Source organism: Phycodurus eques, chromosome 12 (genome assembly GCF_024500275.1).
Source record: "Phycodurus eques isolate BA_2022a chromosome 12, UOR_Pequ_1.1, whole genome shotgun sequence".
Classification (NCBI taxonomy): domain Eukaryota; kingdom Metazoa; phylum Chordata; class Actinopteri; order Syngnathiformes; family Syngnathidae; genus Phycodurus; species Phycodurus eques.
Genome location: NC_084536.1, coordinates 22,263,308 through 22,278,822, shown reverse-complemented (window position 1 = coordinate 22,278,822; position 15,515 = coordinate 22,263,308). Strand labels below are relative to the sequence as shown.

The following is a 15,515-nucleotide window of genomic DNA, read 5'->3' as shown; positions in this document are numbered from 1 at the left end:
TGGATGTGATGTGCTCTGACACGTCTTTTTCACACTGAACTCCACGTGACCTCCCCACGAGACCCCCGGCCGCCTCTTACGAGCTTGCCACCAGCATGCGTTTGGTACATTATCGAGCAATTATCAAGACTATACACATTTTCATAGCAGTTATTGCATTTTTTTTGTGTGTGATGAACCTCCACCTAAAATGACGCCATTTGTCAATAGCAGCTTTGTGTACGTAAAAGCATATACAAATGAAACCAAATGACTCGTAATAACATAACTGCAAAGCTTTTATGATAAAAAAAAGAACAAATGTCTTGCATACTAACGTTTTTTTCCCCACCGCTTTCTCGTGTCATCTTGCACACCAATATCCTATTATTTGTAGAATTGGCAGTAAATAACAATGTGCTGCGTCTTCAAAATGAGGACTGTTTGCACACTCACACACAGCAGAAAATCTCACATGAAAATACGCCTCAAGGCTCCATTTATTCATTTGTATTTCGCTTAGAGATTCATTTGTTGGTTTGAACAATTCATTGTGAACTGACATGATTTAGTATTATGTGGAGCACAAAAATGAAGGATTAGAGGGCATGTATGTGTGTTTCCATATTTCATTCATATCATATCCTCTAGACTATTTGTCTAGTGCAACCCCACCCGAATTCCAAAATATTTGGACTTCATCCAAGGAGTTTTCAGATTTCCCAGTAGTTCAGATAGGTTACACCCAAATGTAGCAAGCAAAACTTAAAACAGCCAACATTCACCTCATCCATCCATCCTCCATTTTCGATGCCACTTATCCTCATTAGGACCACCAGCCTATCACAAAATTTATGAATGAATGTTTTTGGCAATGTGGGAGGAAGCCGGATCCACACATGATAGTTATCTGTCAGTGTCAATCAAAAGTGAGCATTATTATCTTGTAAAGGCTGAATTAGAATAAGGCATCCCCAATATCCCCCAAATATGTAGTGAATATAGGTTAGTCCTATATAGCGTCGTCATTGTATTCCACAATGCATCTGGAAGTGGTGAACAACCGATGTTATTATAATGTATTTATTTGTTCAATGATGATTAAAGAAGGTCCACAGCTGACAGTGATCAGCGTTATTATTTATTTGACTGGTAAAAAAAAAAACTATATGGTCGACTATGTATAAATATCGTGATTAGGGAATAGGTAATAACTGAATAATTCCAAACACAGCCTAATGGTGTGTATGTAATGTTTTGGCCACTGAGTGTAAAATAATTTCAAAAATTCATAAAATGTGTGTTGCATTTAGATATATTTTGTGATTTCATATTTAAAGATCTTTGGATACCGATGACGAAACGTAAACTGTTATGTGATTGGTTCACCCGAGCCTTCCTTCGCTAAGCCCCGCCCACCAGCCGCACGAAACAGGAAGTAGCTTTCTTGTCGTTTGCTGACGTTCACGCTTCCGAGTGGCGTTATTTGGAATCCCACTCGTGTTCTAGGCAGGACGCGACCCGCTGCAACATGATTGGCTCCTGCAATGCGAGAAGGGCAGGCTACACTGATATAACGAGATGACGGTTCCAAATATGTATCACATTTTTACAAAATAAAAAAGCTTTGTTATGGTTGGGTTTAGGCTAGGTTGGGGTTAGCTTGGGTTTATAAGTTAGTGGGATTCATATAAATGCCAGTCACATACGTTTTCCCCGTCTGTAAATAGTAGGGCATGTCCGTCCGGGATACATCAGCCAATCATATTGCAGCAGCGAGTGTCCTGCAGCCAATTATATCAGAGCAGGGCGTGTCCTGCCGAGAACACGGTGGGATTTCTAATAGTGACGATGGCGTCCACTGATCAGCAGTCCCTGCTCGACTTGACAGATAAGGAGACCCGTGAGAAGCTGTCACAGTGGGACCGCCGCCTGGACGCCATGGCTCCCCTCACGGGCAAGCAGACGGACTCCGTTCTGGAGATACGAACCGCCGCCGAGACGCTCGCTCTCCCCGCCGAGGTGAGCTCCGGAGCTCGCTTGCTAGCATTGAAGCTAACTCCCTTTCTCATGACAGCCAGGTGCACTAAAGCCACTCTAATTGCCATATATTAACATTAATACATCACACAAGTGGAGGCTTTTACCTTCAACCTTTTCTAACTTTAATTTTATTAATTTATTTATTTTTAAAAGAGAACTTGAAATGGGCGGCACGGTTTTCTCCGGGCACTCCGGTTTCCTCCCACATCCCAAAAACATGCATCAATTGGAGACTCTAAATTGCCCGTAGGTGTGACTGTGCATGTGAATGGTTGTTTGTTTGTATGTGCCCTGCGATTGGCTGGCAACCAGTTCAGGGTGTACCCCGCCTCCTGCCCGATGATAGCTGGGATAGGCTCCAGCACGCCCGCGACCCTAGTGAGGAGAAGCGGCTCAGAAAATGGATGGATGGAACTTGAAATGAGTATTTATTGCGACTGTGTTACTGTGTAGTTACCCATCGAGGACCTGGGCAGCCTTTCGTCTCGCTCCCTTCAGTCTTCCTTCACCGCCACCATACCCCAGTCAACAGAGGACGTCCTCCACAAAGGCTTCCAGATGCTCCGAATGGACAACGACCGGATAGAAACTGCTCAACAGGTGAGCTAATATCGATTTTATACACGCAACGTGTCGCTACATACGTGCTGTATAAGTAAGCATCACAACGCTCTGATTTGTGTTGCAGTTTTTTGCCTGGTTTGCCAAGTTACAAGCGAACATGGACCAGGAAGAGAGTGCAAAATACAGGTGTGACAATATATTGCCTGCTCTTATACCGCGTGTCACTGTTTATTTTCATTACGGGCCACTTCACATGTTGCACAGTAGCACAGTACACCGATTAACCTGATGCACACATAAGAGCTCGGCTGCCAGAATTAAGGAATTTAATGAAACAGCGTTGCTAGGATTGATGGGAGTCAGATTTCATTAAAAAAAAAAAAAACTACTCAAGGGAAGCGTTGATAGTGTGGTTTTGTGCAAAAAATGGGTTTTCATACCATTGAAGACCTCCAATATGTGAGCCGACTTTTCCACTGCCACGCAGAATCCATTAAAAGGCAAGACTGGTCTAAAGTAAAACTGTTTAATTTTGGCCAGGCATAGTTCCTATTAGTTTTTTGACCGTTTTGTATTGAAATGCAATTAAAAGCATTTTTTCCCCAGAGTTAACAATATTCCTGTCTGTGTCAATTATTTGGTTCAGTCGTCCACTAAAATCCATTAAAATTAAACCATGTTGCTCTTTAGGACAAATATTGTTCTATGATTTTAAAATGTGATTAATCATGACTAATTAATTCCAAAGGCTATGCTTAATTAGATTTATTATTTTTTTTTTACTGTAGTCGAGTCCTACCCCGATTTATACACAGCAAATAGATGGATAAATAGTTTTGAAATAAGAAGTCAATCAAAACGGTTTGTTCAACTATTGTTTAATTTTAAAGGGGTGCTATATCTCAGCGTTATTAAAATTGCAGACAATTTGCAATCTTGGTACAGATTTTAGCATAAAAAAATGAAGTAGACAATGAAAGTACATGATTTGCTTTAGCAGGCCACATGAAATGATGTCACGGGCTGGATCTGGCCCCCAGGGCGTGAGTTTTACACCTCTGCTCTAGATTTTCCATGGGTGCAAATTTTTTTTTGTGTGTATATCTGCCCCACGATTGCCTGGCGACCAGTCCAGGGTTTACCCAGCCTGTCGCCCAAAGTCAGCTGGGACAGTGTCCATCTCACCTGTGAACCAAATGAGGACAAGAGTTATAGAAAGTTGATGGATGAATAAATGTAACACACATTGCAAACCAGTAAGCAGCGTCTTTCCGTCACAATTCTGTTTGAATTGCAGGCAAACACGAGACGATCTGAACTGCTACCAGGAGCAATGTGATGCTATTTTGAAAGATGTCAGTGCTGCTCTGGAGCAGCTGGATTCCCTGCAGAAACAGTACCTGTTTGTCTCCAACAAGACGGGCACTTTACACGAGGCTTGTGAACAACTTTTAAAAGAACAAGTAAGCATATAAACCAACAATTAGTTACTTCAAATAAAGTTGTCAAGTGGGGAAAATAGTAATATAATGCCTCCCCTTTTCCGCAATACTTAAACTAGTCTCGCTATTTGAGATCCTGATATTGTGGTCAGTTTTTTGTTTTTTTTCTGTGCAGGCAGAGCTTGTTGACCTTGCAGAGAACATACAACAGAAACTCTCCTATTTCAATGAGCTGGAACACATAAACACGGTTGGCTCTGTTTATTCTTCTTGAAATATGATTTTATTATAGTAGTATTTTGGTATAGTTTTTGCCCATGCAGCCACATGGCAAATTGTCTTTTTGTGTGTTTTTCCAGAAACTGAACTCACCTACCTTGTCTGTAAACAATGAAGGCTTTATACCGATGCTGTCCAAACTAGACGACTGCATTGATTACGTTTCTTCACATGTAAGTACTTTGTTGCTTTTGTTCCTGTCTCATCATTTAAAACACAGTAATTTAGGTGGAAAACATGAACGCCTGCTGGAAATTGGATGTTCCTTATTGAATTGCATGTGTTCGCTATGAAGTTGGCAATTGACTATTTATTGACTACTGACTTTTGTGTTTTTTTTTAAAGCCAAATTTCAAAGACTACCCTGTTTACCTGGCCAAGTTTAAACGGTGTCTCTCCAAAGCCATGCACTTCATGAAGGTCCACATTGTAAACAGTATGCAAAACCTCTCAAGCGCTTTAACAAAAAGGGTAAGACACTGCCATAGTTATATGATGTTTCTATATTCAGGGTGTTCCATTGTCTAAAAGCGGTTTTGTGCTTGTTACTCAGGATCCAATGGGTTTGGCAAACGCAGACAACGCCTTTACACTTTACTACGTTAGATTTAGAGCCGCTGCACCAAAAGTTCGAGTAAGTATTTAACTTGTTTCATGAACTTTCATATTAGGTAGGCTGCAGTCAATTATTACTATTTTTTTTTTCCTTCCAGTCGTTAATTGAACAGATAGAACAGCGGGCAGCCAAGATTCCAGAGTGAGTTCCCTCTGTATTTAACGGTATATTTCCATGCAATGATGTCAGTCCCATACTCTGAATGAACTCCCTTCCTCCTCCTTTTGCAGGTACCATCACTTGTTGGATGAAATCCACCAGTGCTACCTGGACCAGAGAGAGCAGCTCCTCAGTCCAAGCATTACTTCCACCATCACAGATCTGACCCAACAGAACAGCAAAGACCACTGCGCCCTGGTGAGGCACGACCAAGCTCAAAGCACATCTGCCCTTTTTAAAAGCACTCGTGTGACATTTTGCATCAGACGAGAATGCACCGAGACCTAAACCCTAACATATTCCCCGGCATGTCGATGAGTTGGCGCACATGATAAATGGCTCCAACCTGCCGACATTTGTGTCATCCGCCATGTTGTGCGGTTCAAATGAACTTTTCCCCTTTATATGCAGGTCCGCAGTGGCTGTGCCTTCATGGTTCATGTGTGCCAGGATGAGCATCAGCTTTACAATGAGTTCTTCTCCAAGCCCACACCCAAACTGGAGTGAGTAGGGCCACCCCTTTATCTAGATTTCTCCTGAATAAACTTTGTTGTGCTTTGAAATACAGTAGAACTGGAGTTGTACAGATTTACAATCACGTGATCGGAAATCGGCGTCAATCACCTAATTTTCAGTTGATCCGTATCAGGGGAAAAATATCAGATTTTTAACAAAATTTCTTATTTGCAGAGGTCATAAAGCCACAGAATAATCCTGAGGTATGAAGACATTGCCAAATGGAACATCAATAGCTTAGTTTTATTCTCCACAATGTAACGTTTCGAGTTTGTGTGATTATTTTCTTTTTACGTTTGCTAATTAGCTACAGAGCACATTCAGTGGAAAAAAGTTATTTACACAAACATTTCAAAATAATACGTTTTACAACTGTAATATTGTTCAAAAATGGTGGCATGATCAATTATATTTTTAGTAAATACGTTTTAAGAGTTCACAGAATGTAACTTCAGACTTCTGTGTAACAAAGCAGCTAAAAAGATGTTTTAATGTTCGACAGCGAACTGCTGGAGAAGTTGTGTTTATCTCTGTACGACGTTCTGCGCCCTCTAATCATCCACGTCATCCACCTGGAAACTCTGTCGGAGCTCTGCGGCATCCTCAAGACTGAGATGCTGGAAGACCACGTTCACCACAACGGTGGGTGGAAACTTCAGTCCTCCTCGAACACACTCTGTTGTGGTCATAGACTCACCAACCACATTATGAGACACACCTTCAGTCTCGATAATGAGCGCCAACACACTGTACCACAAATGTTGTCTTTACCAAAAGGTAGTGGAGTTTTGACTGTCAGAGAGGTATTATTTCAGCAGTGTTTAATATTGGACAAAGTCATCTAAAGAGAGTGATTCAGTGCAATTGTACACCAATTTAAAGGATTTAAAAGCTTTGTCAAATGCATCAAACACAATAAATTTTGAATGCAATAAATCCTGGCCAGAAACTACCTACAAAAAGCACTCAATAGAAACAAACATATATAGAAATATAGTAAACTTATACAGTGCCTGTCTGACAATGTCAATGAAAACTGGGAAATGTTGTTTTTGTGAAGGCATCCCCCCCCCATGTAGTAGCTGATGTTGTGTCAATGCAGTGTGTGTTACATTTAAATTACGAGTTTTCAATTTTGGAGGGGGCGTGTGGACTGAGTGTCTTGCTCACAGGGGCCAAGGATCAAACCCATAACCTTTGGGTTGGGAGACGACTGCTCTCCCACCTGAGCCATGCAGCCATGTCGCCTCAGTTCACTACTCCCTGATGAAAGCCCAGGCCCTCATTCACGTGAACGTGCATGAGATGTGCACTGTAAAGAAGCCGATGTCAGCCACGACTGCTACGATGGTAGCATGGCTTACTAGTTAACACTAAATGTGGTCGGTTATAAGTTTTATTTTTTTGGAGTGTGCACACGCAATAAAAAATCCAAAAGAGGTGATAAACGTTACTGTCAAGCAGAAATGTTGCTAATTTTGCGCTGTTTCTGAATCCTCCCGGCAGCTAGTTGGCTCCTCCACCTCTGGAAGGCAGCTTCTTTGTGTAACGGAGGAGGGCAAAAGTGCTAGGCGAGTATGTGAACCTCAGTCCCTCAAAGAAAGGGGGTTGGCCAGTGGGCTAGCAGCCTAGGCTTTTAGCCTGGCGGTTAATGCACCATGTGAACGCTCAACCGTTGAGAGCGGTCGGTGGCAGTGCGTGTTCGAAGCCCAGTAGTGGCTGGCGGGAAGGACGTCAACATTTCCTATGTTTGCCGTTGTTTTGTCTCTGGATTATTTTTATCTTTTGTTGTTGGTAGATATTCTGCAGTCATATCAGAAAAGTTCCTGAAGGGCAAGGAAACAAGTCAGTGCGAGGCTGTGGGCAAATGATTGACACCTCGTCGGTCACGCCTTCTGTCTCTGATAGGTTGTTTTTCCTCAGGCGTAGTGCTTTCTGAGGGGGGGAAAAAGAAACTCCCCTTTTATAAGTATTTTTTTTTCAATATGTGCTTTAGACAAAATCCCGAGGAACTGGACTAATTTGTTTCCAACATTCAAGCACAAATAGACATAGAGCTGCATCTGACATAATAAAAAATGTAGAAAAGTTAAAACGTAGTTAAATAATCATTCAACACAAATAAAAATACTTTTCAGAAGGCCCATTCTTTCCTAATTTCTATACAGGAGGTCCTCGATTTACGAACGAGTTCTGTTCCTACGCTGGCGACGAAACCCGAATTTCCGCATCAGTCGGATTTCACCGTTAAAGTCTAAATTTACGTCGAAATACTTCTGTTACGGGTATTGTCCCACGTCATTGTGACAGGAAGCTCAGTGTGTGTGGGCGTGTGCGTCGATGTGTGAGTGAGACGGGACTGCGCAGGTGTCGTCCGGCGGGACTGTGAAGGAGGAAGGAGTGCGCGCAGGTGCGAGTGTGTACAGTGGCAAGTGTAGTGACCGGGGAAGAGTAGCAATTAGCGGAGGACCTGTTGACGTTGAATGTGCAGAGGAGCTAATAAAGCCATTAAAGCAGCAAATCGGTAGTTCGTGCCTTTATTGTTGCCGCCACCCAGCTCAGCTGTGCAACGAGAGAAGGGAGTTAACCCAGAGGAGGACAACCTCAGCCCTGGCTGGAGAAGGCGTCTCCTGACCACGTTCAGGTGACCGTAGCAGGAAAGGTTAACACTTTGTATAAAGAAACTAAAATACATTAAAATAAAAATTAAAAATAAGAGTCTCTACTTACCATTACTGCTGAGAGTGTGAAAAAAGGAGGGCGAAAAAGGCAAAGGTACTCCCGGCGCACAAACACAGACAAGCACTATGCACTAGCTAAGCAGAAATACTATGGTGCTGGGGACAAAATGGCGGACGAGGCACGGGCGTCGTAAAGTCGAAACGTAGAGTACGTCGTAACTCGAGGACTTCCTGTATATATTTGAATTTCTTTCGGCTGAGAATTTTGGGTTTTATTGGCTGCATAATATATTGTCATTAAAATGAAAAATTCAATCATTAAACATTTGTCTCTGTAATGAATCCATTTAATATTTGACTTTCACTTTTTGAATTGAACCACTGAAATAAATGACATTTTCCACAATGTTGTAATTTTAAATGCACTTGTTTGTGTTTTGAAACAGCCGGGCAGCTGGGAGCATTTGATGCCGTGGTCAAGCAGATGCTGGAGGACGTGCAGGAGAGACTCGTCTACAGGACGCACATTTACATCCAGACAGACATCACGGGCTACAAGCCTGCCCCGGGGGATTTGGCCTATCCTGAAAAACTGGAGATGATGGAGGTGAGGCCAGACAAGGAAGCTATCACTCTCTGGTTGTAAATTGTGCTCGTAACACTCCATCCTTCTAAAGTATGGAGCATCCTGTCACTCCCGTGTGTCCTTCTCACCAGAGAATCGCTCAGAGCTTGAAGGAAGAGCAGATGAAGCAAACGTCCCAAGCGACCGTCTTTTCCGATGTTCAGCTGGAGGATCCGGACGGGAGAAAAAACAGTAACGCCGGTGCGTGTTGACGCATTAATTGAACACCTGGCGTCGTAGTCACGTGCCTGACCTTCTTTTACATTTACATAGGACTTGCAGGGAAACCAGAGGCATCCCGTCTGCAGGCATCCGTCTCACCCGCCGATTTACACGGCATGTGGTACCCTACGGTCAGACGGACGCTGGTATGCCTGTCCAAGCTGTACAGATGTATAGACGTGAGTACCCTGTAGATACAATAGCAGAGATAGTCTCGAGTTCCTGGAAGACTCAAGAGATGCCACAAAACATCCTTCCGCTTCCAATACAACAATGTACTCATTATTATCATGCCTCCTTGTGTTCTCTAGCCCCTGTGGGCCTGATCTGCCTGTTACATTAGCATTGCTGTGTGTGCTGCCTGCCTTTCAAACGCAGTATTCAATAATGCAAAATCAGTCATAAAAGTTGGTGCTAAATTCATCTATTTGCATATCATCCTCCCAGAAGAGTTAACTCACAATTTACATTAGAATGCACCCGCAGTGAATTGAAAGAACACACCAAAACATGCCAAAAGGCCTTTTTTTTTTTTTTTTTTTAAAGCTATTAGATGTTCATAATGTTGGGAGTTGTACTGATTTCCGCCTCCAGGGTCTCGCTGGGAAATCGGGAGGGTTGCGTATCTGTGCAATAGGATATCCCTGCATCTTTGTTTTTTTTCATCTTAATTCTCTTCGCCATTATGTTGCTTTTTTTCCCAGAGAGCTGTCTTCCAGGGCTTATCTCAAGAAGCCTTATCTGCCTGCATCCAGTCCCTGCTGAGTGCTTCTGATAGCATCCTTAAGAATAAGGTTTGGCGCATTCACTCGCTGAAGAGACGTTTTGTACTTTCCCCCCCATTTTTGTATTATTATAAAAACAGCTGGAAACTGCGGCGGTCTTTTGGATGCCGTCGCCGACCTAACTCCTAATTCTATTTCATTGGAACTTCCCGCGGCAATGGGGTACTTAACTCAAGCAGCTGGGATGTCATTTAAAGTTTATTGTAATGGAGGCGTTATGATGCTCCGCAGACTGTTCAGTGAAACGTCCTCATATTTATGGGACGCTCTCACCTTCAAATTTGGTGTTAATATCTACGCTGACTGGCCCGTTTCAACCTACCATTTAGAATTAATGCGGCAACATCAATTTCAAATGACGAGTGTCCTCCCCATGGCTCTTATTTTCATCCGCCAATCTTTAATAACAAGCTGAGCAATAAATGGCTTCAGATATACACCCCCCCCAGCCCCCCACACACAGACAGAATCGTATCCCTTTCCAGCTCTGATTATGCAAAAGTTATTAATTAGCCGAATTTCCTTATCATCTCCAAGCCTGCATGCACTCTCCATGTTCATGACTGCCTGGAAAGTCAGATGATGCTTTTTTTCGTTTTCTCTGGCAGTGTGGATTTTTTACGCCAGTGCTCTCTGTCTCTCTCTCGCTCATCTTTCACAGACACAAATAGACGGGCAGCTTTTCCTGATCAAGCACCTGCTGATCATGCGTGAACAGATTGCTCCATTTCACACCGATTTCGCCATCAAGGAGATCTCGCTGGACTTGAAGAAAACTCGAGGTACGATAATTAAACGTTGGTGTTCAGTTCCATAAAGCCCGTCATTACATTCCCATGCTCATTAAGCAACTAGCGCCTCTCACATGCACCGGTGGCAACAATTAATTTGAAAATCACACTGTCATCCAACACCTTACGCTAACTGCTGCCTCTCTGGGGCACATTTGCCCCACCCACCACCTTCAGCCAAGGTCATATTTGATTTACGCCACTAGAGGGCACTCCAATGCTGCACCCTGATTTTCCTCATCTCTGTGCTCTTTGTCAAGACGCTGCCTTCAAAATCCTGAACCCGAAGGCTGTTCCCAAATTCTTCCAGTTTAACAGTCACAACGCCCTTCTCGAATTCCTGTTGGAGGTTTTTATTTATTTCCCCTTTTGTCCTTCCTTTAATTCAACATGCCATTCACTGTCTGCCAAGGGAGCCCGAGCTTGAAAGCATCATTTTCTCTGCTCCCCAGGGAACCCCTGAGATAAAGGAGCACTACATTGACTCCAAGAAAGATGTGGACCGACACCTGAAGTTCAGCTGCGAGCAGTTCATTCAGCAACAGACTCAGATCTTCACGGGGAACCTTGAGGAGTTTCTCACCAAGGTAACCGCTAGACGTGGCCTCAGGCGGAGACGGCACGTCCTGACCTTCAGCTCTCAGCTTTTAACTTTATTGCAATCCATTTGGACTGACACCTTTCTCACTTCACTGCAGACAAATTTCTTCCCTTCAGCTGGGATGTGCACTTGTGATGATCCCCTATTGTTTTCTTTCAACAGAATTCTCTTCAAATCATCTGCGGCCCCCTCTCCCCACCCACCCAACAAATTTCCATTGTCTTCTTTTTTTGCAAACAACACCAATTGTTCAATTGTCAAACTAACAAAATAGTATTTGTTTCGGCCCTAATCCGTTTGACTCGGTGAAGACAAATAAATGTGTACTTATTTCCAGTGCTGTCACTAACTCTTGTTTATTATGGACACAGGTTGCATCACTGAAAACCATGGCCATCGAGGGCGGCCCCACGTACATGCTGTATAAGCAGCCGTGGGCTCAACCCGGTAGGTTGCTCGGGGAAAGGACACTGCCATCTCGCTGTGGCTCGTCTCAACGTGTACCGAGCGCGCGCTCCAGGCTATGTCTGTATTTTCTTCCTTATTTTAATTCTCCTTTCCTTTCAGCAAAGCTCAACGATCTAGTGATGGCAACCTATCGGGTGATGAAGAACAAGCTGCCGAGCACGCTGCAGAGCATGTCCTTGTACTTGGCCAACAGAGACACAGAGTTCATCCTTTTCAAGCCTGTGCGGGTGCGTGCCTCAAAACAGCAGGAGCCTCTTTTTTTTTTTTTTTTTTTTTTTTTTTTTTTTAAAAACCTTTTAATCATCAACAATTTAAAAGTGTTATATTCGGAGATGGAGTTGGCTTGAATTTGTCTGTGGCGGAACATTAGCATATTTCAGTTAATCACATTAGTCGCACTGCTGTAAATACTGTAGTGAAAAGAGCCACTAATGACTGGCAAAGATGAAGGAGCATTGCTCTTCAGGTGTATAGTTCACTGGCAGAGTCATAATATGATTAATGAGAGGATATTCCTTTTTTTAATTATATATGACCTAACGTAACTATGTTTAAAGGTCAGTCTGGAAGGTACGTCTCGTCCTTTTTCAACCGATATTCAAACCTGTGTCAAAGCAACATATGTTTTTTTAAATATGTCAAATCCATGCAGTAACATTGCCATTTGTCCTATTCATACATGTCATCCATTTTCATTTACACTTGGGTTATAACGCTTAGCAAGGTTGAAGGATCTGACCTGACCCTCTATTTCAAAGCAACTTACTGATTTTGAACGATATTGGACACAAAGAATCCAAAGTGGCTAAGATCAGATCAGGACATGGGCAGTGTCCTCTCATTCGTTGATCATTTTGAGGATTTCAAACTTGGTGTGTCAATGGCTATCTGTCTATATGTGCCTTGTGACTTGCTGGCGACCAGTCCAAGGTAAACCCTGCCTCTCGACCAAACAGTGTATAGAAAATGGATGGATGAATAATACATGGTCTGATCAGTACAGGAATCTTATCTGTAGTCTATAGTGTACATGAAATTCTTTATGGTTTGATCGCTGGGCATCCTGATTCATTTGTCTTTATTAATATTTCGACTTGTGTGATGTTTTTCTGTACAGAATAATATCCAGCAGGTATTCCAAAGGCTACACACTTTGCTCCAGGAGGAGTACAGCGGGGAGGACCTCCAAATCATCGCATGTCCATCAATGGAGCAGGTACACACTGCTGTGAACAGAAGAGAAGCCACACCAGACGAGTTTTTAAATAATGCAGCTACAACTCTCATTTGTGCTGAGAGCAGGTTGACTTGCAGCCCCCTTAAATAGGCTACACAAACAAGTCTTCTTTCTTTTCCCAGATTAACCTGCTGCTGTCTGTGAATAAGTAATGATCTGAAGTCTTCTGCTTGTGATGTCGCACATTGAGCCGCGGGACTAAGAGGGGGCGACAGGAGCCGCACTCGGAGCTGCTACGAGCCTATAGAGCCAAAGATGTAGTCGGCAGTGTGCTGAGCCATGCGGCACGAGTCAAGATCTCTCCTTTTTGCTTTGTTTGAAACACGGGGTGTGAAAGAACCGGGCTGCATCTCACTTAACACAGGGCTCTTGACTAACTTTTTTTGCACTGGTTGAACTGGTGCGCCTCACTTTTTTTTGTTGTTTTTTTGTTTTTTTTGTTTTTCCCCCCTCCCCTTCTCCCTCCCCCTTCTTTTTCAACTACATCACATTTAACACTGCAGTTTTACAGGTTGACAAAAAAAAAAAATTGCAGCCTATCTTTTCAGGCAATATTGAATGGTAAATGTTGAACTAACAATCTGGTCAACAAAGTTCTTTATTTGAAGCACAATTCCACAAGACTGGTAACTTAATGCTTAAAGTGCTCCGTGTCAGAGCGTTGGTTGGGAGTTTCTGGCAAATCAGGCCTTCACGAAGAAGTTGTCAATTGTTCTTTTCATTTTATCATCTGTGGCTATTTCCACACTAAATCTGATAGGCCTACTAGGTCACTCACCTAGGCCTGTCACTATGGGGGAAAAAAATTGGAGGGCAGTAAATTTTCCCAGAAACTATCACAAAAGTACGCTAGCAGCTCTTTCTGTTTGACAGCAGTGCGCACAGCCACGGCCAATCAGATGTGGGCCCTGCCCTTCAGTGTCTCTGATTGGTTTGGAGACCAGAATGGGTTTAATGTCTCTGCCTCCCTCTCCATCAAATGGCTGGGCGTACCTGTGTGACCTCTTCCTTTTAATTGTTTTTTAGATTTCTTTTAAAAAAAAATTTTTTTAGGCGCACCGTTGAGAAATTAGGGCTTATGTGCCACCAAATTAGTTGCACTGTAGAGCCCCGTAGCAGCAAAAATGGTAAACAATAACGCGGACTTGCCCACAGTAATGGTACGTGGCCAGCAAGATGAATATATTGGAGTGTTCAGACGAGGACTCTTTGGGTGTGTGAATAGCGGAGCTGGAGGGCTGTTCATCAGTCATTCAGCTAACGGCCAGTAAGGCAGCTTGGCTTCTGATTCCCTTGATGGCAATTGGGAGGATAACGAGAAAAATACTGCAAAATCTTTTATTTGCATATTTTAGCACAGTGCTTGCAATGTGTAATAACTTTTTTGCCTGTGCTATCAAATGCTCAGGTTTGTGATCATAGTCAATTATGTTAAGATCTTCTGTTGCAAGGATGTAAAAAGGACAAATGCTATGTTTTATACTTGATTTTCTTTTATACCTAGTTTAAAATTAATACAAGTTGATGGGAAATGATGTATAGCGCTACAATGATGTGTACAGTTGTACTATTTATGAACATTCTGATTAAAACTTTCTTGACGAATGTGACTTACTTTGAACATTATGTCGCTAATTAGACTCTACCCTTTAGGGAGTGTACTTGTCAAACACGCTGTTTCCATCTTTGCACCCGCGCCATGACCTGTGGACTAACAGTCCGGAATCTGTCCGGTGGGAGACCGAGTGTTCAGGAGCGAGACATTGATCTCTGCACGTGTCTGCGCTCCAGCCCCCCGACTGAAGCGTGTCAGGTCTTTGCAGTGTCACACTTTTGATTCAAATGACATATTAACATGATAAAACAAGTCAATGATTTATCCTGCCCTTTGCATCCACAGAAAACCCGCAACTGTGTCTTAAGGAATGTAAAGCTCAGGTGTTTAATCAATTCAAATATGACTCCTGTATTGGGATCCTATCTCACGTATGTATTTTATTGATTTAAGTATTTAGTGGATTTTGTGATATTGACCGCTGGCATAACAACATGAGTTTAGAACTTTCAGAAACAGAAACATTCCTTGCATCCATTAATTTTCTATAGCTTTAGTCCTCGTTAGGGTCGCGGGAAAGCTGGAGTCTATCCCAGCTCAAATTCCAAAATACAGTATTTGGACTTCTTTCAAAGTATTTCCAGGTTTCCTAACACTAGTTCAGATATCGGTTGCTGACCACTAGTGCACTGTGCTGCAGATGTTTCCCATCCCATTAAAATGTTTAGAATATTGTTGATGGAAGAAATATCATAGTGATTGGAAGCTGTAGGAGATGATCTTCTCCAGCTTCCAGTCGCATTGCTCTGATTCCCTGTATAGCACAACAATGCCTGTGGGGCATATTTACATCATATCAAGGTATTGCTTTGATGTGCTTTGATTTATTAACCAGTTTTTTTTTTTTGGGGGGGGGGTTTCTTCCTCGGCATGCATTCAATTTCTCAGAAAA

General features: G+C 42.7%; 1 protein-coding gene across 2 annotated transcripts; it reads left to right on the top strand.

The window, feature by feature from the left end:
* The first annotated feature begins 1,819 nt into the window (after nt 1–1,819).
* Nucleotides 1,820–14,607, top strand: cog3 (component of oligomeric golgi complex 3). Of its 2 annotated transcripts, XM_061691612.1 has the most exons (23): nt 1,820–2,001; nt 2,476–2,622; nt 2,711–2,772; nt 3,884–4,049; nt 4,204–4,278; nt 4,388–4,480; nt 4,653–4,778; nt 4,861–4,941; nt 5,021–5,064; nt 5,154–5,280; nt 5,494–5,585; nt 6,101–6,240; nt 8,726–8,886; nt 8,997–9,105; nt 9,178–9,305; nt 9,831–9,920; nt 10,573–10,693; nt 10,963–11,051; nt 11,155–11,289; nt 11,675–11,750; nt 11,871–11,998; nt 12,889–12,987; nt 13,131–14,607. In XM_061691612.1, exons 1-23 carry the CDS (start codon nt 1,831–1,833, stop codon nt 13,158–13,160), a joined length of 2,490 nt encoding a protein of 829 aa, XP_061547596.1. In that variant the 5' UTR covers nt 1,820–1,830; the 3' UTR covers nt 13,161–14,607. The 2 variants fall into 2 exon arrangements, with proteins under 2 accessions (XP_061547596.1, XP_061547597.1); XM_061691613.1 differs by lacking the exons at nt 11,675–11,750; nt 11,871–11,998; nt 12,889–12,987; nt 13,131–14,607 and adding an exon at nt 11,466–11,662.
* The last annotated feature ends 908 nt before the right edge of the window (nt 14,608–15,515 follow it).

What these genes read in the sequence shown, in the direction of transcription:
- cog3 (XM_061691612.1), top strand. Translation starts at nt 1,831, where the DNA reads ATGGCGTCCACTGATCAGCAGTCCCTGCTCGACTTGACAGATAAGGAG. An exon ending in TTGATTACGTTTCTTCACAT is followed by an intron (nt 4,481 to 4,652) that starts GTAAGTACTTTG and finishes TTTTTTTTAAAG; the next exon opens with CCAAATTTCAAAGACTACCC. An exon ending in ATAGCATCCTTAAGAATAAG is followed by an intron (nt 9,921 to 10,572) that starts GTTTGGCGCATT and finishes CATCTTTCACAG; the next exon opens with ACACAAATAGACGGGCAGCT.